Source organism: Apteryx mantelli, chromosome 1 (genome assembly GCF_036417845.1).
Source record: "Apteryx mantelli isolate bAptMan1 chromosome 1, bAptMan1.hap1, whole genome shotgun sequence".
In the NCBI taxonomy this organism is placed as follows: Eukaryota; Metazoa; Chordata; class Aves; order Apterygiformes; family Apterygidae; genus Apteryx; species Apteryx mantelli.
The window spans coordinates 23,438,803-23,465,018 of record NC_089978.1 but is presented as its reverse complement, the minus strand read 5'-3'; the positions used below and the strand labels follow the sequence as shown (position 1 = coordinate 23,465,018).

General features: G+C 43.0%; 1 protein-coding gene across 1 annotated transcript in view; it reads left to right on the top strand.

Moving 5' to 3' along the window:
• Nucleotides 1-26,216, top strand: part of ATP8A2 (ATPase phospholipid transporting 8A2) — a 330,956-nt gene that overhangs the window by 303,070 nt on the left and 1,670 nt on the right. The window contains 3 exon segments of the mRNA XM_013962146.2: nt 3,440-3,544; nt 19,148-19,213; nt 19,215-19,239. Of these exon segments, the coding sequence (XP_013817600.2) occupies nt 3,440-3,544; nt 19,148-19,213; nt 19,215-19,239 (196 nt within the window).

The window sequence follows — 26,216 nt, the reverse complement described above, 5'->3', positions numbered from 1 at the left end:
AGTTGTCAACACACCTCTTATCTCCCATGTTCTCTGCAACTCTAGGCCTAATGTGTGTGTATGTATGTATTTGTATTTTTTTTTTTAAGTGATTCAAAGAAATGTGGAAAACTTCTCCCTTTAGAATGACAGGGAAGCTTATTATTAATACTTGCCTGCAATACCACATTGTTAACTTTGGTCCACTACCATGAATTGAGTAGCTTGGTTTGGATTTGATTTTTCCCTTGTAAAAGTCCCGGTTGTGCTACTATTGAAGTGAACAGAACTTTGTAAGGTGAGTTCTTGCTCATAGCTGGCATGTGTCAATTGAATACAGGTCACTGGTGCTAGGAAGTCTTGAAATATCTGACCCATAAAGCTGTGTGGGAATCATAAAAACAGTTTATTCCAGCAAAAATTATTTTATTCCTTGCTGGGCAGGAATTTATTAATAACTGGTGTCTCAACACTTAGTGTTATAGCGAGAAATTTCCTGAGCCTTCCAATAATTACCAAAATATTGATGTGCCTTTTTTATTGATAGTGGGGGAAGGCTGGCAGGGAAGGAAGCATATTGCACTTGCCAGCTCTGGCAGTGTAAATAAGAGAGAAGGTATGAGGAGCTCTTCCCATCCACACACTTGCAGTCCCTGGAGCACAAGGCACCTGAAATGATGTTGTTGCAAATAAGTCACAGTAGAGGCATCATTATCTTTGAGAAAAGAGCCCCCCGTTTCCCCTGACAGATTCTGCCCTCCAGAATCTCCCAGTATCTTCCTAGGACCGTGAAGCTATGCCCTTCCCTGGCTTGGAAGTGAAAGGGCTGCTCAAAATGTGGCAATAACCCCCAGCTGTTCTTATAATCCTTGATCTTACTGTCCCAGCGTGCGTGGAAAGGTGAGCCTGCCTTTATGTACCGCATCAAATTTCAGCTGAACAGTAAGATTGAACACAAGAGCTCATAATTTATTGAGGGCTGATCATGCATCTAAAGCAAAGTGCAAGGTAAACGCTAAGACTTCTGCCTATATTTTTGTGTATCAAAAGTTAATGATGTGCTGTTGTGAAAAAATCATGAAGTATCCAGTCCCGTTGCCAGCAATCCAAAGAATATTTGTCACTGATTTTGATGGGAGTAGGCCCAGACTGTGAGGCAATTATTACAATGTTTTAGTATCTGTTGTTTTAGAAACACATGGATAGGTTAGTTGGGGCACTTTTAGAAATACTAAATTAATTACTCTTCCATGGAGGTTCTTGCTCCAAGTCAAGTGATTCAGTGTGTAAATATTACCTGGAGGGTAGGGGGAGGTTATGGATACCCTGCCATGACACAGAGCCCATATATTTCATCATTTCATCATACTTCGGTCCCCCTGACTTCAGGGTGACAGTGTTTTGTTCATATTGTGAAATACCTGTGCGATGCCTGCTCTGCCTGTGCTGCACTAACTGGCCTGTGTGGCTAAGGTTCCACTGAGTTTATACTTTGAATTCAATATTGCACTCTAGAAAAGAAAAACATCTCTCATCTTTTATACAGTGTGGAAAGATAAAGATAAGCAAGAAGCCTTGGGAGAGATTTCATAACTTGTAGGTTTATGTGTTCTTGCCCATGGGAAAACAGGTTTTAAAGGGTTTTAAAAGTTTGAAACTCGGTCTTCAATGTTACAGTAGTAGACATGGTCTCTTTAAAAGGCAGGATATGAGCTCAAGGTCAATGTTTAATGTATTTACTCAAATTAAAAAGAGTGTGAAAGCCAAGTCAATTATAAAGATTGTAAGGGTTAATAGCCCAAAGCTTTGTCATCTGTAAAAATGGCTATAGATTCCTTTCCTCAAAGAGGAGATTGAGTCTTACCATTAACCTAAGTAGTTGTCGTAACTTGAACATAATTAACTTTTGTGCAGTTAGAGGTAAACTCACATTCTTGAAACAGTACAAGTTTTAAAATATCCTTGCTGCTCTGTTTTATCGCCCAGTCGCAGTATGTTGGTGCTCTCTTGCAAATCGTACATCTCTGGTGGCTTTATCTGGGTGCTCCTCTAAGAACATCATGATATTCTCCTTTTGCTTCCGGATTTTGCTGTGCTTCATCTTTTGTTGTTCTCTATATATTTTTTTCCTCTCTCTTACATTCAGATTTATTTTGAAAAGTGGTTTTAATCTTAGCTTCTCACCTTGCAACATTTGGGGCCTAATTTGGCACCACAAAAACCAGAGCACTTGGATAACTGAGTATTAATATCAAGCTACAGTCATCTCAAATAGTCTCAGCAAAGATTTTGTGGGCTTTCTGTTTCTCCTTCCCCAGGGAAGGAGTAATAAAAATTGTGCCTTTAAAAAAATAAATGCATCTTTATTATATTTTAATCATGTATACACTTATTATTTCTCTAGTAGGGAGAGACTGACATTGTTTTTCATCACTGGTTGAAGATTACAGTATCTGTGTATAAGATTTTTATAAAATTTATAAAGAAATCTTTGCCATCTCTAGAATTGAATATAATTTTAATGCAGTGAAGCAAATGGTATCTCAGTTGACTTGGCTCCATCTTGTTTTCAAGCTCCTTGTGCAGTCACATGCAAATCAATATCATCTCACGGGGACACTTTCTCCTTTAAGTGACACAAAAGAGGAAGCTGATCAAAAACTCTCCATTGGAGAAAAAGATCCCTGGACTGTGTATTACTGCTTTGTAGATGTCAAGGCAGAGGGGGCTAGATTCTCTCCTTACGCCAGCAGAAGTTAGGAATAAAGGCACTGAAGTGGTAGGTGAGGCTGAAAAAAAAGGCCCAAGTCTCTGTGTGTGGGACATTGCTCTCCAAATTTGGTCGCATGTGTTGTGTATACATTGCTCTTTGAATGCCCAAAGTAAGAAAATAGGACACAGTCTGTCTTGTTACTGTTGTTTTGAAGCTCAGTGGGGAGAGAAGTGCCTTTCCGAGTCATGTGAAACTGGTAACTGAAAATCAAGAGGTCTGAATGGCAACTATAGTCAGCAACTCTCCCCGGGTTTTCAGGGCAGCGCGATGCATGGCTCAAAAGATGGAGTGGAATCATGTTTTGCCACATGAATACTCAATGTGGCCCCGTCCTTTTGTTTGAGCGCCCAGGTCCGGAGCAGTCCCACGGCAGTAGTGTCAGGTCTCCGTAGTCCAGTGGCTTTGCCAGCCAGTTAGTTTTTAGCAGAGTGTTGTGTTGAAGCAGGCAAGCTCTGCTGAATTTGAAGTCCTTCTGATTCGTTTCCTGTGTGATACTTTCCTGGTATTGCGAACCTGGACTGACTGTTCTGTATGTGCATTCCTTGTGCCTTATTTCCCAAATCTTTATGAAAGGAGGGCCTTGCACCTCTCATCTGCAAAGGAAAAATTGGTCTTTTACAAACCCACAAATGGTCGTGCATGTTTTTTGTTTTGTTTTTCTGTTCTTATCTTTTCTTTGTGATACAGGGCCAAGCATGTCTACCATAAAACTTTGCTGGAGGAAGTTCAGGAATTGGAGACGAAGACCAGAGAGCTGGGAAAAGCCATGCTTCGTGATAGTAATGGAAAGAGGTGAGGCAATTCTATACTACTGTTTTGAACAGACCCTTCTTTTTGTCTCCCCTCCCTATTTCTCGTTCATCACTCCAGTCTGATTCCAGGCAGGCTGAGAAGGTGCCTCTCCTGTATTATTCATTCACTGTTGTTGTTCCTGTATATATGCCTCCTGCCCTCACCCAAATCAACCCTTGCAGTTTCATTTCTCCATTGTTGCTGTGAGGCTCTATTAGAAACTGCAGCTTAATCTCCTGCCTGCTAACATGTATAATATTACCTGGCCACTGGGCCAGACTGTTCTGGAGAAGACAGTGTATTTCCCTTGCCACTGGAAAAGAAAAAATCAATCTGACAACCATGTCAGGGGAAGAAACTGTCTGTGACTCAGGATATGAAGCGAGTTAAACTGTTGTTAAAAGGAGAACTGGTTAATCCATTGGGCCCAACAACTTTATTTGGTTAGTCTCATCTCACGAGTTGGGTGGGGTTTTTTGTTTTTTTTTATGCTTTTGCTGTTTTCTGCTGCGATGTACAGGCCCCTTATTACAGAGGTCTCAGTTTCTCATCATGCCTCTCCCTTGTTTCTGCACCATATGGATTTGAACATATTGCTATGATTGAATCCTTCATTGTGAGGGGAGAGTGTGTGTTGTGTGGGAACTTTTGTCTCCTGTGAAAGAAGCTAAAGAAAATCATAGCGAGGCTTTTGCATCCAACAGTTTCATTTGCCATCCCAGAATGTGGTTCTGCATCAGCTAGTTGGAAAAGCTTCCCAAGTTCAAAAAGGGTTCAGGACTAGCTCTTCTGTTCTTGAAACAATATGGCACCACATGACTTGCTAAGAAACTACATGATCATTAAACTGGATTTTAGCAAACCTTATAAACTAGCAAACTGAGTGGAATGGGGCTTTTAAAAGATTTTGTTCTTGTGGGGCAGGGTCATCCTTTGAGCCTTTGATGTCTATTCTAAGGTAAACTAATTGCCATATTGTAGCTGCTGCTAAGGCAAGCTGGATAGAAAATTTTTTCAGCTGAACTTGTGAGTTAATAAGCACTATTTTTAGGGAAAATTATCAGGGAGTGAGCTTACCAAGATTATAGTAAACTGTAAAGCTTTTTATTTTTATTTTTTTTAAGTCTTATGTCAACTTTAATGTGTTTGTAAGATGTCCTTAGTGACCAGAGTGCTTCTCAGAGGCCAAGACAAAGTAAACAGTGTTATTGACTAAAATCACTTCAAAACACTTGGTATATCCTGTTTTCATGTTATGAGTCATCTTCTGCCATTATGTTTGAATCCTATAAAATACAATTTATAAATTGTGCTCCCTTGCAGAAGTCGCAAACTGCACCTAGAATCATTTAAAATGAAAAAGCAGCCTTTGTAGCACAAATTAACAAAGGCTGTGCTCTATGCCACAGTTAAAAATCAGCAAACAGAAGTGCCTAAAATGAGACATTTAATTAAAAATGGGCCTTGCTTTAGAGAGTCTGAGTAGTCACCTTGAAGTCACTTGGAAGCCAAGTGCTCGGTACTGCGGTCAGGCCAGCCTCCCAGGCAAGGACACATGAAAGGTGTAATTTTGTGCTGCAAACTGCTGATTAACAGATGGATTAGATGCCCCAAAAGTGGCATCCAATCCACCTGAGAGCAGGCTGCTCCCAAACATGCAAATGTTAGTATGAGCCCCTTGGCTGTTGCTGTGGTTCATATCTGTGCACAGGATGTAGAGTTGCATTTGTGTTGGTTCCCAGTGTTTGTTTTTTCTGCCCCTATCAACTACCTGTTGTTGACAGCCTGAGAGGGAAGTGAATCTGTGGTTTTGCATGGGTTGCAAGGCAGGCTGACATACTGGTAGTAGTCATGGAGAGACAGTTAGCATTTTGTGTGTGTGCCTGAGAATTTGATGGGTTTCCTCTTTGTTTACACACTGTCCTGATGTTCTGTAAATTTAATGGCTGTGTTGTAATTCATTCATATGCTACATGTTTTCATAGCCTTTTCTTTTATTACATTCTCACTGCAAACTCTTTCATGTGCATTCCTCCTCCATATAGCTTCACTTCATTCTTGCAACGCTTGCATGGAGATGATGTAAGGAATCCCTTCTGGCCCTCCTGGCCAGCCTCCCTCCCCCTGCTTTCCCCGGTTTGTTTGTTCGCCTTCCTAATTGCTCCCAGATTTTCTGGGTGGTCCATCTGTGAACTAGATAATGGTGGAGTGCCTCTGCCTGCTAGGAGCTACTGTGCCGTGCTTGTGATGTGGCCTCCCGAGTGCTCTTCAGAGTTGTTCTGCCTTTTATCTCTTTTGTTTGTCTCCTGGCTCCTTCACACCTGCTTGAAATCCTGCGCTTGTCCTAAGGGAAGGCTGGGGGTGGGAAAGAGGCAGACTGGGAATTTTGTGCAGTCACAGCCCCTCTGCTTCCCGTTTATTTTTTTCCAAGCTTCCTCGAAGCTGCTGGAAGTGGGGAGTGCTGAGAGGCATGTGCCTGCCTCCCTCCTGCGCAGAGCCCGTTGCTCTCGGGGCACGTCTGGCCGGTGTGACAGTGCGCGCGAGACTGCAGTCTCCTCGTTTGTAATGGAAAGCAGAGAGCTGCATTAAAACTGCCCGGGTCCATCTGTCACCTCTCGGTAACAGTGTTAGCTCGTGGTTGGAAGCGTTCCTGGAAACACATCCATTAGGTGTTGGTTTGTTCAGGCAGCTGCAGAAGATAAGCTGGCTGTCATCAGGGTCTGTTTTCCTGGCTCACGTAGAGGCCACTATTTTTGTCCAGTGTTTTTTCAGAAACAAAAAAAAATCACACCCAATTACAGATAAGAGAGGGATTTAGGGAGCTAATTGCTTTTATCATTGCCTAGACCTTAGAGGAAAAATGAGGTGCAAGATCTGGATGTTAAGGATTATTCTGCTAAACAAAAAGCAATTCACAAGCCCTGGAAGGCAGCGAGTGCATCTAGACTTGCACAACAGGGTGCCAACAGTCTGTTGCGGTTCAGCCAGGTTTCTGTAAAATGTGGGCAGGATGACATCTGGGTCCTCTCTGCAGTGTCAGTAGGAGCACGGGGAGAGCTACGTATTCCACTTGATACCAAAATACGCACGTCCTGCCTTAGGTGGTCTTCTCCTTAGCAACTGTTCTTGCTAGAGACATTTTTCAGGTTAATAAAAAAAAATGTCTTCGCTATCACTAGCTACATCCTTTAACCAGCTTCTAAAGCTGGATTTGCTTTTATTGATCTTAAAAAAAAAAAAAAAAAAAAAAAAAGCCGATGCAGATTTTTGCCCTTAACAATGTTGAGAGCAAACAGCAAGGCAAATGGTAGGTCAGGGAGTGTCTGGTCTGTGCAGGGAAGAAAGGCAGCGTAATCAACCTTGAGTGCTATAGCTGGCTCCCAAAAATCTGTGCAAATAACACTAGAATGATGCTTGAAGATATTAGTAATGCAAGTGTCTTGTTTTGAGCCTTAAAGGGTCATATTCTTGTATTTTTATGTTATCTTGACAGCTAAAAACTTGCTTTTATTTTTCCTGGAAGCTGAAATTGCAAAATCAGGTGATTCCAGGAGCAGGGGATTTAAGCAAGGGAGACAAGGATCTGGAGCACTGGCAACACCAGCAGTAGCTCGAGAAGCAAGTGCAGTAAGGGGTTAGCGTGGGCTCCCGGGCTGTGCTGGCCAGTAGCTGCCAGCTCGTAGCGGATGGGCATGGGCACTTGCCTGTGGTGGCCGGGCAGGCCTCCAGCCCAGCTGCAGGGCGAGCAGCCTCGGTGCCCGCTGGGAGGGGGCTCCCTGGCACTCTCACTAAAGTTGCGCACTAAACTTACGTGAATTTGGAGAGGTGAGAGGGGCAGTTCGTGTGCCAAAGCAAACATGGACATGTGGAGGCACCTGCCTGGCAGAGCTAATCATGTTAACATGCAAGGTTTACACAAAGAAAACAAACTGTTTTTCTACAGATTTGTGTTCAACTGTGGCATTGAGTTTCAACAGCAGAGAGATTTTTGTGACTTTAAATAAGTTTATAACTAAATCTTGGCTCATGAAGGGACAGATCTTGAAGTCTTCATTCGCTTTTCACTCCATCTAACCTTTCATTGAAGTCATCAGGAGTTAGTTGGAGTAAAGCCTGATTAGGGACCAAAGCAAACTTTACTTTGGAAACCCATGTCACTTTATTGCTAAAATGCCCAGCTAATAGACAGCAAGCAAAGCCATGCAGCACGCTCTCTTCGTTACAATAGATTTCCTGTTTCAGAGGGGTTTTCTGTCTCAGAATTGCCAGAAAGCTCCCTTTGAGAGTAGCTTTTTGGTTGGTTTTGTGCTTTGTTTTTTAATCGGTCGGTGGCTGGGGTGGGAAGATTATTCGATACTGAAGAACAATGGAGCTTTCACTGTTTACATCCTTTACAAGGAGCTGAGGGGTGGGTCTGGGGTACTGCTGAAGTGTCTGCATCATCCTTATAGTAGTGGGAACAATTTCTTCAAATTATTCAGAGATTTGGAAGGCTATGTCTTTATTAAAAAAAAAAAAAAAGAAAAAAGTGAAATGACTACTGAACTATTTTTTGTATAGCTGCAAACTGACAAGGGAGCACTGCACTGTGCTTCTGCGCAAGCATTTTTCAGTACACCTTTTTACTACTTTCAGGCACACTGACACAGCAGCTAGCCACCTCGTTTTATCTCCAGTTTGTAAAAACAAATGCTGTTTTTCAGTATACCTAAAATAGCAATTCCCCACGGTCTCTCCACTGTCTGTCTTCAACAAGGAGACCCACCATGGTGGAGGTTCTCTTTCATTTAAGTGCTTTTCCCCAAATCTACCTCACAGTGAAACGCGCGTGACCAAGTTTCCCCCGTAGAGCAAGCTGTCTTATTTATCTTTGCCTTGGTTTTCTTTGAGTGAATTCAGATGCCAGCTCCTTCCCGTAGCTGCGGGAGCCGGTCGGCAGTGAGGCGCTGATGTAGGTACTCCTGGGGACTTGCCCCCTCAGTAGGTCCCGTGAGAGGAGGGAGAGGAGAACGGGGGAGACCTGACTCAGGCTTGCAGCTGCGCCCCACAGCAGTGCTGCAGCCCCCTCAGCCTCACGCAGGCAAAGGCAGAAATGGTGAAATGGACTTAGCTTTTCTCTTTAAAAAAAAAAAAAAAGAAAAAAAAGAAAAAAAGAATGAACTGAGGACCTGATCTCCTCAGGGCTGAGGAAGAGGCGAGCTTTTCTCATTAGCATCAAGAGGGAACAAGGCTTGGGCTCATTATATTTCAAAGCACTTTGTCTCTTTATTGATGCATTTCAGATTACATCCCTTTGAATAGAGAGACCATGCCAGTAAGGCCCCTTCACATCGGCAGGTACAATGAATCGTATTTGAAACAAACTCGGTCCTGGTTTTCCAACTGGTTAAACTGCTTTGGAGGTGTGGAGCCAAATTCGAGTTTTGTGAATGTGTTGACTTGTGTTGTTTACTCAGGATACGCATGACTGTGATCTGAATCTGGCCCATCCAGTGCAGCTGAGCATAAAAATGAAGTTAAAGAGGGGAGAGGTGTATTTTGGTTTTGAGGTTTCAAGGTCTCTTTATCAATTTTTCCAGATGTTCTTCACACCATTTCTGGGAAGGAAAGGCGAGATTTCTCCACCAGCATACACAACAAAGTGACTGGCATATTTACGATTTTTCCTTGCAGCTTTTCTAGTAAAAAGATATTAGACTCCTTTTACTAGCAAAAGGCACATAAAATGATATCAGTGCTTTTTTTGTTAAATTCTTTGATTCCATATGGTAAGCGTCCATGTATGGTAGGTGGAAAATGCTTAATTTTGTTTTATTTTACACTTGTCCCGTTCTCTCTCCCTCCTGTCCCTTGTCAGTAAAGAATCGCAACATTATTTCCTTATTTTAGTATGTACTGTTAATTTCCGGTATTTCCAACCCCTGCATGTGAGGTGTTAAAATGGCTGGGTTTGGTTCTGCTCGGAGCTGAGCCGCAGGGAGGCAGTGGGAGGGAGCAGAGAGCAGAGAGGGCTTCAGGCGACAGCCAGGGCGACGAAGCTGCGCGTTACCGCGCTGCGCCTGGTAGCGCGGAGCCCAGCACGTGCCGGGCGGAGCTGAGGTGCCCCTTCCCCAGCACAATTAATTATTTTGCAGCCCGATTGTGCCTATCGCAACCGTGAGGGAGATCCAGTGCACAAAAAAGGTTAAAACCTGGTGACCTGGAGAAGGATTTAGAGCTGTGGTCAAATCTGCTAGCAAAGCCAGTTTGACGGAGGTACAGTATCAGCACAAAGGCCAAAATGAAGCTGTAAATTGAAAGGAAAGATTAGAAAAAAGGGGAACTTAAGAAGATGAGCGTTAAAACTGATTAAGGGGCCAACCTCTCTGATGCCTAATCCCGAGTTACTGGGTTGGGCACCAGGGATCTCCACAGGGGAGAGAAGAAGAAATCTTCCCTCCAGGCTGCACAGCAGGAGGACTGCTCCGTAAGGGCCATCCCAGCATGATGGCTTCAGCAGCTCCTCACCCAACCAAGCCCATCGCAGAGGAGAGGCAGCACAGGCCACGCTCCCTCCTCTAACCTACCATAAGAGTTGGGGAGGGCAAGAAAATAAAAAGTCACACTAAATATTAAATATTTAGTAGACAATTACAAAATACTTTAAAAATACTTAAAAGCTTAAAACCACCTTTGGTTTTTTTTGGGGGGAGGGGGGTCAAGTAAATGTTCTGAGCTTCACTCAGAATTGTGTCCAGACGTTTTCAAAATTCATCAGTCTTTATTGTTGCCCTGAGCTCATTTAGCTTTTTTTTTTTTTTTAAGAAAGAGAAGAAGAAAGAGGGTTTTTAGAGTTTTTAAACACAGACATCTTTAACTTCAGTGAACATATGTAAGTGGACTTTATCCAAACTTTCTGGTTTAAGGCAAAAAGTCACCTTTGTGTAGAGAGCAAGCATGGAAAACCTCAACCTTTAAGGTGACTATTTTTTTTAAAGAATATGAGTGAGTAGGAAAAGAATGTTGTAACTGCAACTGTATTGCCACCTTATCTGTAAAGGATATGACCAAGCACCCACTAGAGTAAGTGCAAAGTGAAGCACTTATGGAAGAGAAGTAAACAGCACTGATACCAAAGTGAGGGTAGCTGAAACACAGCAAGTCACACTTATTCTTTTCTGCTTTTCAGAGGTTTAAGCTGAGACAATTCCCACATTTTGGAAAGGCCTGAGGCAAAACTGGGCAGCTTCAGCTTTGTGTTAAGTTGGTTGGCTTTGGGATTTGGGACAGCGGACAATGATGTCTCTGCTCCCCCCCTCCCCCCCATCATGCAATACCCAAATACATGCCTGGTGTTTGCAGTGCTTACAAACGGAAGGCGCTCTAAGTAGAGAGATCCTGTTTGTTGTTTTCGTAGGCTCGTTGCTTTACAGGGAGGCAGGTGATGTTTGGTGTCTGTTTTTTCTAGACGGTATTTTAAAAATAGGTGCTTGGTGATACCCTTTTCTGTTTAAAGAAGTAGTCTTAGAAAGAAGTCTAGGAATAACACCCAGAAAAGTGAAAGGCTAGAATGGATTGTCCAAGTGATCTTTTTAGGAGCCAAAGGAGGAATCTGTTTGGCTTTTTTTGCCTGAAGACATCATTAGTGAGAAAAGAAAGAAGAGAAATTGAACTTGCGTGTTGGAAAAGCTTTGTCCTGCTTTTAGCCATACAGTTTTGAGGACCAACTTGAAGAGGATTTTGTGAGTTTAGAGTGGAGAATTTGGTCCCAGAGCTCTGCGTGCAATATGGTTGTTGCACGCAGGGCTGGCTGAAGGTCAGGAAGTGCCTTGGCCTCCATTTAATGTTGCACAGTGCCTTGGGCACAAGGTGATTTGGCTACGCAGGCAGACTGTGTACCTCCAGCGTGGCACCTACTGCATGCTGGCTCTGGGGTCTCTTTTGCAGTGGGGTCCTGTGGCCTGAGGTCCTGCCTTCAAACATGTGGGGGTAGGAATGCCACGTGTAAGGGGAAAGGGAAATTTGTACTTTGAACCAGCATGCTGCCAGGCGAAATCACAAGCTCTAACAGTGTATCTCTAGGGCATTGGGCAGTGTATCTCTAGGACCCATAGAAGTCTATAGGTCCACATGCCTATTTGCAGGCACATTACTGGCTTAAGTGTTTCCCAGACCATTCCCTATGAGCCATGGTCATGTGGTCCCACCTTTACCCCATCTCCTCAATTGGGTCAGCTCAACTGTTTGTGGGCCCACATGACGAATGAGCTCGGGGATCTGGGACAGCGTAGTGACCGTCATCAGGTTCTCAGATCCATCCACTGCATGCATCCACAAACAGTTGTAGCAAGATGGCTGCCAGGGGCAGGAACTGCTTAAAACATCTGCCACAACGAAGAATGACGTGGTGCTGCCACCAACATTGTGTGACACTCTTAACCTTTGCCATGCAGGCAGGATAAAGGCCTGCTGGAGCTGGCAGCGAGCAGAGCTAGGTCCCGCATGCTGTGGGCCCGGGGAGCTCACTGCTACAGGGCTGCCCTAAGTTGGTCTTGCAAGGCCGCACACCCAGACACATTTGATGTTTAACAGACAAACATTTGGCAAGAGCTTGTCAAATATAACTTAAAAATAAGAAATGTTCCTTAAATAGTTGCTTTCTGTCTAGGCTAAGGCTGTTTTTCCTCTGCAGCAGTGACGTACTGGGAGGCAGCTGAAGGAGAGCTGCTCCAGTGGCAATGCCTGGTGATGTTATACTGTGGCAGGGCATAATGCCTCCAGTTTTCCTCAAAAATTAACTGCTACCATGCCCTTGGGAAGGATTTGGTACTCCTTTGAGCATAGCTGTCTTGGTGCAGGAATGGTCTGTGATAGGCACCTCGGAGCCTGCGAATGGCATAGGCCGCACTCCCAGCTTCGCATCCCCTCAGTCTGTGCTTGGTAGCCCTTCGATGTTGCAGCCTTGGTCTGGACTTTGTTGATGGCTTGCTGAATATTTACAGGAAAATGCAAGGGTCTTGAATTTGGGTGTTTCTTTACTTTGGCTGCATCCCGAGTGATTAGGGAGCATGTGCGTGGATGCTGACTCCACAAAGAAAATGCTGATTTTTGTTTTACTGTTTAGATGCTTCAGACACTTCCTTGTGAAAGGCTCTCCTTTGATTACATTGCAGCTTCATTATCAGTAATGTCTGTTTGCCTTTTAAATTAAAAAGACCTCCTACCCTGATTGACCTCATAGTAAAACATTCCTGCAATTCGATGCTAGATAACCAAAAATAACATCTCCCCTTTATGGACAAAAACAGAGAAACCAGCAGACGCCTGTAGCTGCTGCTTTGACTGTGCTGTAAGAGGGTGATTTGTTGCTGCGCTGCCTCCGAAGCCCAGAGGATGAGGTGTATTTGCTTTCTCAGCTAGTAAGAGTGAAACTTCCACTTCAACAGGTCTTTCCTCCAAAGCCCTGGGTTGGGCTGGGTACTTCAGCATGTGCAGTTATGCTGAATCCTCAGCATTAGTGTGACGTGCACCTGAGATTATTTGTAGGCTTGTTTAATTTTGAGCTCCTGGTCTGCAAGAATGTTATTTTTCTGTTCTCCTTATGCCAAGTCTGCCTCAGTTGTCATCTCTTTGCCTGCTGCATCGCTCCATTTTAACAGCTCCCTTAGGCAAATTCAAGTAATGCATTTGAGTCTAAACTAAAAGAAAGCAAGTTAAAGCAAGGGCTGTTTTGGGGGAGTGCACTCAGGCAGCAGGGAGGATGGAGTGCATGACGGAGATGAATAGATCTCCTCCAGGCCGTTAAAATGTGGCCCCAGACTCTGCCTGGACCCCCTTACCCCTTCTGTGTCCGCCAGAACAACGCCTGGTGCAGTGTTTAAACAGCATTGTGATGCACGAAAGACGAGAGAGAGGAAACTAGTGAAAACTGAACAAGTCCTGAATGAATCCTCAGAAATAATTGGTACGTTCTCACAGCCGGGGAGGCATCTGCGAGTCCTCTGTGCTGGGTCACACTTAATGTAAAATTCATCATGCCTGAACCTCTGATTAACCTTTAGAGGAAACTTAATGGAGGTTGAAAACCAAGAGATGGAAATGAAAATCAACAATCTGCTTGTAAACGGTTTGATGATTATGGCTGATCAAAGCTGGAAAAGCCTGTTTCTGCTTCAGACCTTTTTTCTTTGTCTTAATATTTTATGTTGGTGTAACTTGCATGGACAGAAGCATACCAACAGAGAAACAGTAAGCTTTTGTGTAAGTTACTGTTTAGAAAGTATGGAAGAAAACCATTACTGGGTTTTAATTCAAAATTAAAAGAGGAGAAAAGAGTACCCTCTTCTCCCTCAAAATCTAATCCTCAGCCAAAGATTACAGCTACAGAAACTTCCTCATCTTTTAACTTCTGTTTAGCCACATCAGATGTTTTGCGACAATTGCTTCTCTTCTTCCCTACCTCGCTGGCTTTTTCCTAGTGCAACACCAACAGGGTCCGAGGCATCACGTATAAAAGCAGACGAATGCAAGCCGGACAGGGCATCTCAGACAACAAGGTGTTTAATGTGACAGTGGAGAGAAAGGTGCTAAATAAGGGTTTATCTGCTGCTCCATTTGAGCGTGGATTTGGGGGGGGGGGGGGGGGATGAACAACACACCTATGGAGTTAAAAGTCAGAATTTCAGCCTGAGCTTTAGAGTGTTTTCTGTTTTAAGCCATAGCTGTACAATGATTTAGCTGTTCCTCATGCTGCAGCAGTGGCATAGAAGAGAAGAAATTGTGATGCTGCACCTGCAGGCAGTAGGGCAAAGGGATTCATAGTTATCCAAATGACAGGAAAACCAGCTGTACGTTTCCTTGTCCTCTGGGCTTGTCCGTTAATGTATCTTGCACTGAACAGCCGTGCCGCTGCCACTTATTTGCTGTATATTCTTATGGTGGAGGGGTAGCGGCTGGGATACTCTTCTGTGTTTTACTTGTGTAGTTTTTACTAGCTGTAGTTACCGGTAGCATAATTCTTCATTCAAGAAAGTGGAAAGGCAGGAAACAAAACTAAATCATTTCCTGTGTGCATCTGATTGAGTTTTGAATAATCCAGAAGGGCAGCAGGCTAAAAACAATAGCAACAAAGTATCTTTGCCCATTATGTGTGTCTGTGTTCTGCATCTCCACTAATAAATCATAACCAAATATGAACTCATTTCACAACAGCTCAGTTCCTGTGCACAAAGGGGGACACTGAGGTTTTTTTTTTAATTGATCAGTGCATGCATTTTCTCAGGGAAGACCCTATTTTAAGAGAGACACCTGCATCCACTTTAACCTTCCCTTCTTTGTGAGCCCTGCTTTTGCCACCAGTCAATTAGTGAACTCAGGAGGACATTCTGGGTCAAGCTATACCAAGTACTGCAAATCCTCATTAACACTAATTAGTGCTCAGTAGGTTAATTGGTGGTGAAGCTCATCTTTTTTTAATTACTTGAGCAAATGAGCCAGCAGGACCTTGTGGTCAGCTTTGAATTATTCTGTTTGTTTTGATGCTCTTCATTTGAATGTGTAAAGCCAGATGTTTGTTGCCTAGATTTAAGGACTGTTTGCTTTTGTGAGGGGTGAGAAGAAGGGAACACAAAATTTAAAATTAGTGTCTCTGATGCTTTAGAGCAATTCAGATACAAAATGGAAGATTCATTTTATTCACAGAATGGAAAATATTGTTATGAAATAATATGTTGCCTTTACTTTACCCTTTGGTTTGTCATCCGCTTAATGAATTAGCGTCATGTTGTTAGCATAGATTTCCAGACAGGCTGGAATCATCTTGACCCTCTCAGGAAGCCGTCGCAGAGGTATTCCTTGCACAAGGTTTTCTTTTTTATTGATAGCAACTTAGTCTGGTGTTAGCGGACTTGAGTAATTACTACTTTTATCACTTCTTCATAATAACCCTTGTGGTTCACCCCTCCCCCGATTTTTTTTTTCTGAGCTATTATTTGTTTGGTTTAACTCAGTGTTTTGTCTGTCCTTTGTTCTTCATGTAATCATAGATAGAAGATGTCTCACCCCTTCCGAAGTCACTAACCAACCAACTTCAGCATACTTCACTGTCACTTTCTGGGTCACTGACTACTGTGAGGGTATCTGATTTTGTCATTTCCTCACTTTGATGTCATCTTTTAGGTCCTGAGTATAAGCACAAATATATCCAATATTCAGAGTATGGTTTCTTTTTTTTTCTTTTTTTTTTCTTTGCCCTGATGCGTTTTAACATGCCCACCTGTAGACCCTGCCTTGGCAAGACTCTGTGTGGGAGGGCTTAGGCACTGGCACTGAGTGACTGGAAAGCAGAATTAACAATAACAACCGTGGCTAATACTCAGGATTGATTTACCCACAACATTTCTGTGGGCAAGGCCTAACCTTGTTCACAGGAGTCAAAGATCATCGTTAGTTTTGCACCATAGTGTGAGGGAGGCTGATGAGATGTACAGTACTTTGTTCTGTTATCTCTTGGTAGCAGAAGAAAACCTCTCCTGCAAGCAGGGAATCTGTTGATATCAGTGCAAACACTGGGGTCTTGTTAAGAAATCCACTTAACTTGACCTTTCTTTCTTTTCAGGGTTTGTACTGGGAGATTAATTTCTGTTAAAAATCAAATACCTATCCATTTCAGAAGAGCTGCGTTGCATTTGCTCTGTGTATTAAGGGTTTGTTTTATACTACTTGACTGGTCTTGACTCTCAGTCTATTTAATCATCACTTGTACTTAAACCTCAAATGCTTTAATTCTACCATGAGCTTTTCTTTCTCTGCACAGATGAGATCAGTATAATTTCCCGAATGAGAAACTCAGATGTGACTTCAGTTATGAAATTGTTATTTATAATTAGCAATATCAAAGATATTGTAGCTTTGGCTTCCTCAGAGCAGCACTGTGTCACTCGTGTTCAGAAGTCCCTTGATAGCACACTTTCATCCACACTTCGCAAATAAAAGCTTGAAGAACTAACCATTAACGGCCTGTAGCAGATACCATCTTGCATTTTATCTGTTGCTATGTGGTAGACAGGCAGTTGAAGAATTTGTTCCTCATGCCTTTTGCTGCCTTGGTTAATAGCATTCTCAATATCAGAATTTTGTGGAAAATGTTGCATATTTCTCCCTTAGAACTAACTTTTTTGATCAGTTTAAGATTTTTTTTTTTAACAGTCTATCCAGACTGCCACCTGGTTCTCCTCCTACTGAGATGGCGATGACCCAACCTGCATGTTCTCCTTTACATGTAGAAGATGAACAAGCATTCCATAAACCCACAACCCCTTGCTTTTTCTTTCCTATCGCAATAATAGTTTGCCTTTGGAATATTTTGCTGCTCTTGCTTCTTTCATTCACAGGGTAATGGTAGTTTCAGACAGTGTTTGGCTACTCTTACGAGTCTTGCAAGTTCCCAGAAGTCTTCTGCAATCAGCCCGAGGTTGCACAACGCAGTATCAGTGGGTTGTGCACGCGCCGCTACTGATAGATTCTAGAGCCTGTCAACCCTGTCAGCCTGTTCATATCTGGAGAAATCTCATGTCTTGCTTTGTGCATGCCATCCCCCATCCACTGATCCTCTGTAGTATGTTCTTTCCATTCTTCTGCCTCCTTTACACTGTTGGAGGTTTCCTTGTGTGTGCACTTAATTATCTTACAACCAGCCAATCTTTCTTACCAGTTGGATCTTCCAAGCTTCAGAATCTTCCATGCTGAAACCCTGTTTTTAGTGGAAACTTCTAGTCCTTTCTTCTTTGAATGCATGCGGATCTAATGATACAAGAGCTCTTGGAGATTCTCTGATGCTCCCAGTTTGTATCTGTAGCTTTACTTCCAAATTTGTCATCAACTTGTGCTTTACACTGAGGAAATACCACTGACTGCAGGCAGGAAAAAGAACCTGGCATACCGGTTACAGGTGTAATTCTGCTGTGCCAAGGAAAAGAGAGGAAAAAAACAAAGTGGCCGGAAATGCTGACAGTTATAAGGATTTAACGAAGGGTGAACAGGCTGTACAATTTCCTTGTTCAGGTGGCCAGACTGGAGACCATAGGGGGAAAATAGAAGGATTCCTGCCTTTCTTTCATGGGCATCTCATTAGGCACTGAACAGAGGACTCCGAGTCTGGATATTAACTTAATGGAATATTAAGTGAAATATAAACCCACATAGATGGATTACATGCTATAGGCATCCTGGAGATTCTTATAGTTACTTTCTTGTTTGAAGTTAGCAAACTGCTTCAGTGAAAGGGAGTTGCCAGTTTAAAGCTGTTGTAAGCTTGTTGACAGCAGCAGCTGTGCTTACTGGGATTTCCATTTCATATACCAAATATATGTGAACTTGTAATCTAACCCAAGAAAGATATTGATGTTCATATTTCAGATATATATCCACATTTGCAGCATAACCAGTGGAATTACTGCTTGTGAAAAAAGATGTGAAAGAACAAGCAGATGGAAACAACCAGTGTAAACATGGTACAAATGGCATCAAGAAGTGGGAAAGAGCCGTATAAGCAAACAGATCTGTTCTATTCGTGGTCTCCATTCCAGTATTATGAACAAGTGTGAGACCAAAAAAAAAAAAAAAAGAGAGAGAGAGTGAGAGAAAAACACCCAATCCCATAGTAAATTTAACTAAAATAGAATATAATAGGTATTTCATAATATTCTGATATCTAACAGCTATTTGAAACCCCAGTTCAGCAAAATTTGGACATCTTTGTTAGACTTATATGCCTAGATAAGTGCTTTGAAACCTGGATCTTAGACAGCATTTGCCTATTCTGGGCATAAAGTTCTCAAAGTAGTGAGTGGTGTGGTGGGTTTTTTGCCTTTTTTTTTTAAATAAGAATCAGGGTAGGTAGTAGCTGTAATGATTTATACATGTGTGTTAAATCTAGTCAGTTTTGTCTCTTTCAACTGATTGAGAAGAATATTGTATTTTTCACCTTACATTTGTGTATTCACTTTCTGTAAATTTAATACTAATTTTTCAGGCCTTTGAAATGAATTAAACAAACCAAAGGGAGTTTTAACTAAAAACTGGGTAGAATGTGTTTTTTTCAGTATAGGTGGAAATGAGAGTATTCTGTAGAAGACAAAATTAGTGATGGGTGCCACTTTTGGTTGTTTTGGGTCATTTTGCAGGTATGATAGAAGCCTTTTGCCATGTGCTAAGCAACAGTACATCGCTCCTCTCTAAGGCAGTTTGTGGGTGTCATGACTTGTGTGCATAATAGTAAAAAGAAATCTCCTTTTTTATGCTCTATATCACTTGAGATGTCAAATTTGGTACAGATCATATCAAAGGCCTATAGACATCGCCATCATGATGATGGTGATATGAGGGATAGATCAACTAAATGTGTACTTAGGCAAAATGACCTTAAAAAGGAGGGATTTGCATTATTATAGAGTGCTCTTGATTTGTATGCAGTTTAAAGACAGATGAGATTCTTTTTTGTGCTACAACCATTGTAACAAATACCAACAAAACCAAAGCTGCCAAGTACTTTAAATATAGTTGACTTTTATCTTGAAATTATCTGCCTACTCACTGATATATGTATCTTTTTTTTTCTTCCCTTAGTGTGAACGAACGTGATCATTTGTTAAAAAGGCTTGGCAGGAAAACTCCTCCAAGCCTTTTCCGAGCTCATTCTGTCCAGCAAAGTGTATCACGTAAGTAATGGATCACGTATGCGTGTGTGTTTCACAGCAGTCAGTCCCAGATGAGTGAGGCGAAGGGTGATTATTTTTTAATTAAATTGTAGGTAGAGATAATCTAGTGCAGAGGCTGAGCTGCCAACCAAGAGACATACATTTGGAAGTGGAATTAGTGTATTTGGCCCTAGGCAAGTGGAGCTCAAATGTGGATAATTCCCTAGGATCCAATCAACAGGCCCAAATGACAAAATCCCAATGCACAAATTCTCTAAATGTAAAATCCTGATAGTCTCAAGAATACTGTAAAATCAAAAACTCTGCAGGATAAAATCAGTGTTGTGATAGAGCCTTGCTTAAATAGAAATGGTTCCTTTTTGAAAAGTCTTATTAGCTGTGGTTTTGAGAATACAGTAATATTTCAGTGACGCAATTTGTTTTATACTCCTCTGATGAAGCAAGCCATGGTGTGCAGAACCGCTTCACTCATCTCCTTTTTGTCCTCTGCTGGGAGAAGAGATGCAACCTCACACCTTGCTACTAGTGCTATTTAGAATAAACTGCCTCTCTCGCTGGTGTTGAGGTCTTCCATTTATTCTCCTTCATAGAGGAGCGTGTGACAGGCCTGCATCTGCTGCACCCATGTGTGTTGTCAGGGCTTCCACAGTGTTAAAAATAGTGTAAAAACTCTGTAGGCCAGATGCACCGAAGGACCAGGATGTCAGGGGAGTAGGGAGTCCAGTCACCCATTCGGGTGATGAAGTGCAGTCTTTCTTGTGCCTAGGCAGTTGGTCAAAATATGCTCATCTTACTTAAGAAAATAGCCCCCCTGCATGCTGTGCTGCTTCTCACAGGGCAAGGGGCAGGCACTCAGGATTTGGGGGTTGTATCTTCGTTGCAATGAGAAATGACATCTTTGTCTGCCTAAGAATCCCAGGAAGCTAATTGGAGTCAAACCTCATTTGCTAACTGCATCCTTTTCTTTAGCAGGCTCTTGTGGTCCAGGCCACGGAGGTGGGGATGGGATGTGAGCGCTCAAATGCCAGAGTATTCCTATATTCCAGGCAGGATTTGACCAGAATGGGAGGGAGGGTGCTGGTTCTGCTGGATGTTGCCCCCTGCAGGGGACAGCAGGTGCCCTGGGTGCTGAGGCCAGAGCAGCCATGGGACTGTTGCTGTCTGAGGGATACGGGGTCTTCTGCCACCAGCCTGCTGCTCCGGGCTCAGGGCAGCCCCAGGGCCATGGGCTCCCTCCAGGATTTACCCCTCGTGTTAAGGAGCCAGGGATGCTCCTTGCGGCTCTCCTCCAGGCCCACAAACACACCGTCTGAGGAAACGGCAGAGGAGATGATTGGCAGACCAAAACCATAAAATACATAAATGAATTGTTGTCAAGGAAATCTGCTGTAGAGACTTAGCACAGTGCAGAAAGGAGATACATTGGTGGTGACTCGTCAGACTTGATCCATGCTTTGAGTTTTGTAGAACACATCATCAGGTTGTTAATAGGTGAATGGTTTTTAGGAAAGAAAAATGAGATCTCAAATAAACCCTAATTTGGATAACCAGCCCCCTAAAAATGCAAATGATTAAGTGCTAAATGAGTCTGTCTAGTCAAGACAGGTTACAATCAATTGTCTGTTTTTCCCATGAATGTAAATTTTCATTGTGAAGCTGCTAGGACTGAAAAGGCTTTTTATGGCATATCCATGATTCTTTAAAACTTCTGTCATCTCTTGTCAAATGTTATTTTCAAAAGTTGCGTAGCTGCTATATGTACAAGGCCATGTGAAATCCTGGGAACATATGTGCTGTTTTCACAACCCTAAATTGTACAACTGTTTACTAAATGCTGGAAATCTTCAAAGCAAAGAACTGATGAACAGGGCAGTAGCCTTGACATGCTGGGCCAATATCTTAAATCACACTACATGCACTCTGTTTGAAGTCTTGAACTGTTCATGTGTTTTCACCAGGCTCCAAGTTCCCAGCCTGTGAAGGCCACTTTTTCCAAAAATTGCTTGTGTGACTTCAACTCAGAATCTGACACTTGCACATAAAGCAGGAGAAGGGTTTGTTTAGTTAGAGCTGACAAAGGCTTAGGCAAATCAATTGCTCTGACCACAGCAAGAAAGGAAAATACGCTTCAGTTTCCTCCCACAGGTTGTAAAGTAAATCTCAAATCAATACTGTATCTTTATTTTACTTTTGACAACAACTGTTTCTTACTTAGTGGTGAAGAAACAATACCTAAATCCCTTTTTGTTTCCAATCACTTGGGAATGCGGCAAATGCTAGAAAAATCACACAAGGACTTTCTGGGCTGCTGCTAGTGGTCTACAGGGCAAAAAAAGATGGCTTAAGGCAAGTCTGCACAGTCCTTTACTGCAAGATAGACACTCGGTCTGCTTGTTTCCTTAGCTATCTGTTGGCGAGCTGTCTCCTATCCAAAAACATTAGCACAGCATTTGCCTTAAGGCAGAATGCAGGGCTGGTGTGCTCACATTAAGCACTGTGGTCTGGCAGATCTGGCCCCCAAACTCCCTAAAGGGAGGCGCACAGCCACACGGCCGGTACTGTGCCAGCCATACATGAACACTAGCCAGGATCAATTGCTTCAGGTTGTTCTCCCAGGAGTGGAACTGGCTCAGAGTGGCTGCCCGGAAGACTAGTTCATGCCCATCTGGAAGGGACCTCAGAGGTGTACTCTTAAGCATGTTAGACCTTTGTGGTTGTTTTTTCTTGCTCTGGCTTTGTTTCTGTGTTCCTGCATCATGTAGAACTGCCAGAAACATAAAGGAAATTTATCTACACACTGTAACATCAAAGTTCATGCTGTTCCTTCCCATCAGTATAACAGTTGGGAAGATTTATTAAAAAATTAGGGGAAAAAAACCCTATCTGGGGAAGTCCCATTAGATGGTATTGTCATGAGGCTTTTAGTGGCAGAGTTTTATACAGGTGACAAGCTCGTGTGCTGATGTCTCAGTGAAATCTTGTAGGCAGTGGCACGCACCTCCAGGACTTGGTGCTGCTCCTGTTGGAGGTGCCCGTGTGAAATTGTGGATTCCCTATTCCCATCTGCTTTCTAAAGCCCCTTAAGAGCAAGCAGGAAATGCCACCAGGTTGCTCTCAGAGGCGTTTCTTTGCACTCTTCCCTTGGGTGCAGTGGGGCCACCGTTCCAGGGAAGGAGCAGTTTTAGTCTGACTCCTAAATGCCCTTAGTCTCAAAGGATTTGCTGGCAATGAGGTCTTCCCCACGTGAGCTCTCCAAGGCTCCATCCATTTTAGTGTCGCTGCTTGCTCTGAGCCTGTGAAAGTACAGCTGTCGTTTCAGTTCGGTGTCAGTTTAGTGTTCTCTATCCCGTGGAGAAAGGAAAGCTGTTTGTGTTCCCTCTCCTCCTGCATGACCGACCCCTCTCACCTGTGCCCCCAGAGCAGCAGGATGAGGACAGTGATGTTCCCCCCTTACTCAGGTACCCTCCACCCTGGCCATCCGTGCAGAAAGTCCCTGGGGAGCCCTGTTGTGCCTTCCTTCTTGTAATTTGGAATATCTCCTATCACTGGCTAGTTGTGATTTGTCCCAGCATATTCTTGAAAACAGAGCTGAGCATTCCTCCTGAAACGTGGAGAGCTGTGCCTGCATGAGGATTACTGCGCTTGGCCCAGATTTCCTATGCTAGCAAAGAAAATCCCTCTTCCTTTGACAGAGTATGGTGACTGTGTGGAGTAAATCTGAACACAGAGAGTATGCTTTGCACCTTATTAATCAATGGAGAAAAAGCACCTGTCATCTGAGGTTCATTTCACAGCATGGGGGCTGGCGAATAATAAATAATAATAATGTGTTCATGCTGAGGGCTCTAATCCCACCATTTATTTTCCACTAGCAGACACCTTCTTCCTCTCACTTTTCTGCTGGTGCATTTTGATTTGAAAAACAACAGGGTAGCTATTTGAGATGCTTTTTAAACTCCATTTCCTCTTATGCTGGATGCATTTGAAATAATATATATTTGGTATTTTTTAAAAGACAACTAGATATTTGTTGACTGTCAAGGTGAGTTGCAATCTTCTAAAATCAATTTTTTTAAGAAAAAGAAATAGGAATAATTAGTTTAGAAGTGATGCTGTGGCATCTGGCTCCATGTTTTCTACATGCAAATACCAGTAGTTTAATTTCCGGGAAGACAGTTATGGGACCATTTGTCAGGAATTTCTCTTGGGTCCTTTAGAAAACACAGGCATAGTTTATCAGTAGAGAAATGAATGATTTCTGTAAGTATTAGTCAAAATGTCCAAGACAAAGCAGCTCTCACTTTCCCAGGGCAAGCTGAGGAGAGGGTTCCCTGAGAAGGCATGCTGAGTTAGCATTTACTGTTTAATTGGTAAATATGAACTATGACATCTCATCAACTCTCCTTAAAAGCTATGCAGAACCAAACTTTTGGCCTGAGACAGAATCTGGCTGTACAAGCAATATTTTAACATTGTTTTTTATTTTGTCAGAGGTATTTTGATATCTAAGAAGCAATACTTCCTAAAAAAGCAGATGATAAAAAACAAATCCCCCCCACACCCCCCAAAAATGTCACTTTAGTGTATTTGAATCTGGGCTTTTTTTTTTTCTGAAGGCAAACAGCATCATGGTAAAATGCATGTTATACTTGAGACTGTACTAAACTGTAATAACACTGCATGTATGAAATAGTAAAATGTTCGTTAGAGAGGCTTAAAGTAAGGAGGGAACCAATTCTGGAGCTAACCGGCTTCCAGTGAGAGCTGGCCTCGCTCATGCTGGTTGGGCTTATAAACAAGCCATGGACTGTCAGCTCGGCTGTCTCAGGTGAGAGTGCGAGGAGTAGGAGGCCTCCAGAGCAAGTCTGTGAAGTACTTAGCACTGCACGCAGTCCTTCCCAGAGCGGATTTCCTGGAGTAGAGAGCCCCCTGGACCCTCTCCGGTCCTGATCTCGCAAGCTGCTGGGATCATGCAGTGTCCTTTGCATGTTCAGGACATATGTATGCAGACCATTTCTCTAATCCAGGATTGGATTGACCAGAATAGTCATTGCAGTGAACAGAGAAAAGTTCTGTTAACTTAGAAACCTAATGGGAGGCTAGATTCTGATCTACTAATAGAATATCAAAGCTAAAAAAAAACAAGGTGCTTTTAAAATTGAATAGGTTGCCTGATAATATCTGGTACTGGTGAAACCTTAGATTTGAAGAGAATGCGAATCTCTCCTTAACAAATGAGCTGGACTGTCAGATATTCAAAAGTCTTCCTTATTTAGCTGCCTTAATTGAAAGGCTGCGAGTACAAAGGCTCTTCCTTCCGCCACGGCCGGGAGCGGGTTGTGCCCAGAAAGCCCCAAAGAAGCGCTCCTTCAGGGACTGCTGCGGCGCCGCACCACAATGAGCGCCTTGTTCCCCGCGCGGGACGGTAGCTGTGGTCTTAAAACCCGAGTTGGGGGAAAAGTTCATACTTCCAAAAAGATCCCTAGTCACTGGCAGATGGAAACTTTCATTGTTTTTGGATGGGGTCTGAGAATAGTGGAAAGGCAGAGCTGCTTGGGGAGCATGGACAGGACTCAAGCGCGCTCTGATTCAGTGAGGCACAGTCAGCTGCCTGAACAGCTTGAAGCTCAATTTAAAAAAAAAAAAACCCAACTGCGTAATGTGAAATCACCTTCCTGTAGCGAGATCAACAAGAAAAGTTAAATAAACGGCCAAATGTTGAGCTTTGACTGAATGGAGAGAATATGCAAGTGCTGGGGTTGTAGCCTTTCCCATCATGTATGCAAAGCACCCTGGTGGCTGCTGTGTCAGGATGGATCAAGGACACTAGGGTGTAGGAATACCGTTGGTCCTCTTAAAGCAGCAAAAATTTGCAGCCCAGCAGGTTTTCTACTGGTGTGAGAGTTAAACACAGATTTCTTTGATTGCATTTTGCATTGGCTTTGAGGAGGGATTGGGCCAACTAGCTGTTTATAGGCTTTTGCTAACACTGGAAACAAGCAGGTAATGGAAAGAGAGCTAGGGCTGACAGACTTTGCATGCTTGTGCGATGAGTACTGGTTTTGCAATAGTTATGGCGGCTGAAGAATCTACTGCGCTGAGTGATGTTATTGGGTAAGTAAATATCAAAGCTGTCTTAATGCCTGCCAGGTTATGGGGCACTGCCTTCAGTCCTTTGGGGCTTAATCTTGTGGTCTTTGACCGAATTGACTTTCCACTGAGATTTTTGCCAAAAAAATTAACAGTATACTGGCCCTTAGAGTGGAACAAACCCACTGAGGATATTTGTTTAAGTGTGAATCCACTCTTTTTTAACTTAAAGTCTGTTTTTGTAAATCATATTTCCTTTGCAATTATCCGGTATGCATATACTTTTTCCAAAAGAGAATTTGAATTTTGTGAACCTTCAGCTAGAGGCAGCAAAAACCAACCTGTACCTCTGTAGTTGTATGGGTATTAGCATGGAGTGCTCAGGGAGAATAAAAAGGGAAACTGAGATTAGTCATGTAATCAAATCAGAGTTCATGTGATCCTTCAATCACCCCACTAGGGAAATGTACCTGGAGTTAGCTCTGGATGACGTCTTTCTGTTTGAATCTCCTCTGTCTACTGGCAGAGGTTTCCTTCACAGTTCAGTGGAGATCTAATGGACCAAGCTCAATAGGGACATGCCCCCCCCCACACCCCCACACACCTTAAGCAGGCGATCAGTCCCATGTGCCGTTCTGTCGCAAGGTCCTCTCTGTGCCATGCTGCAGCCATATCTCACCCCGCTACCTGGGCTGGGGAAAGAAGGCCTTGAGACTGTTAAGGGGAGGACACCTGAAAGGCAATTGCAAGGACTCTGGGTAATCCTTGAGATTTCTGTCCTGCCTTATCAGATGCTCCATCCTTCAGCCTGGATAGACCTGGAATAGGATTTCAGAATTCACTGAAAGTGACTGAAAGTTCCCACTTCCAGAGCTACACTGAGGGAG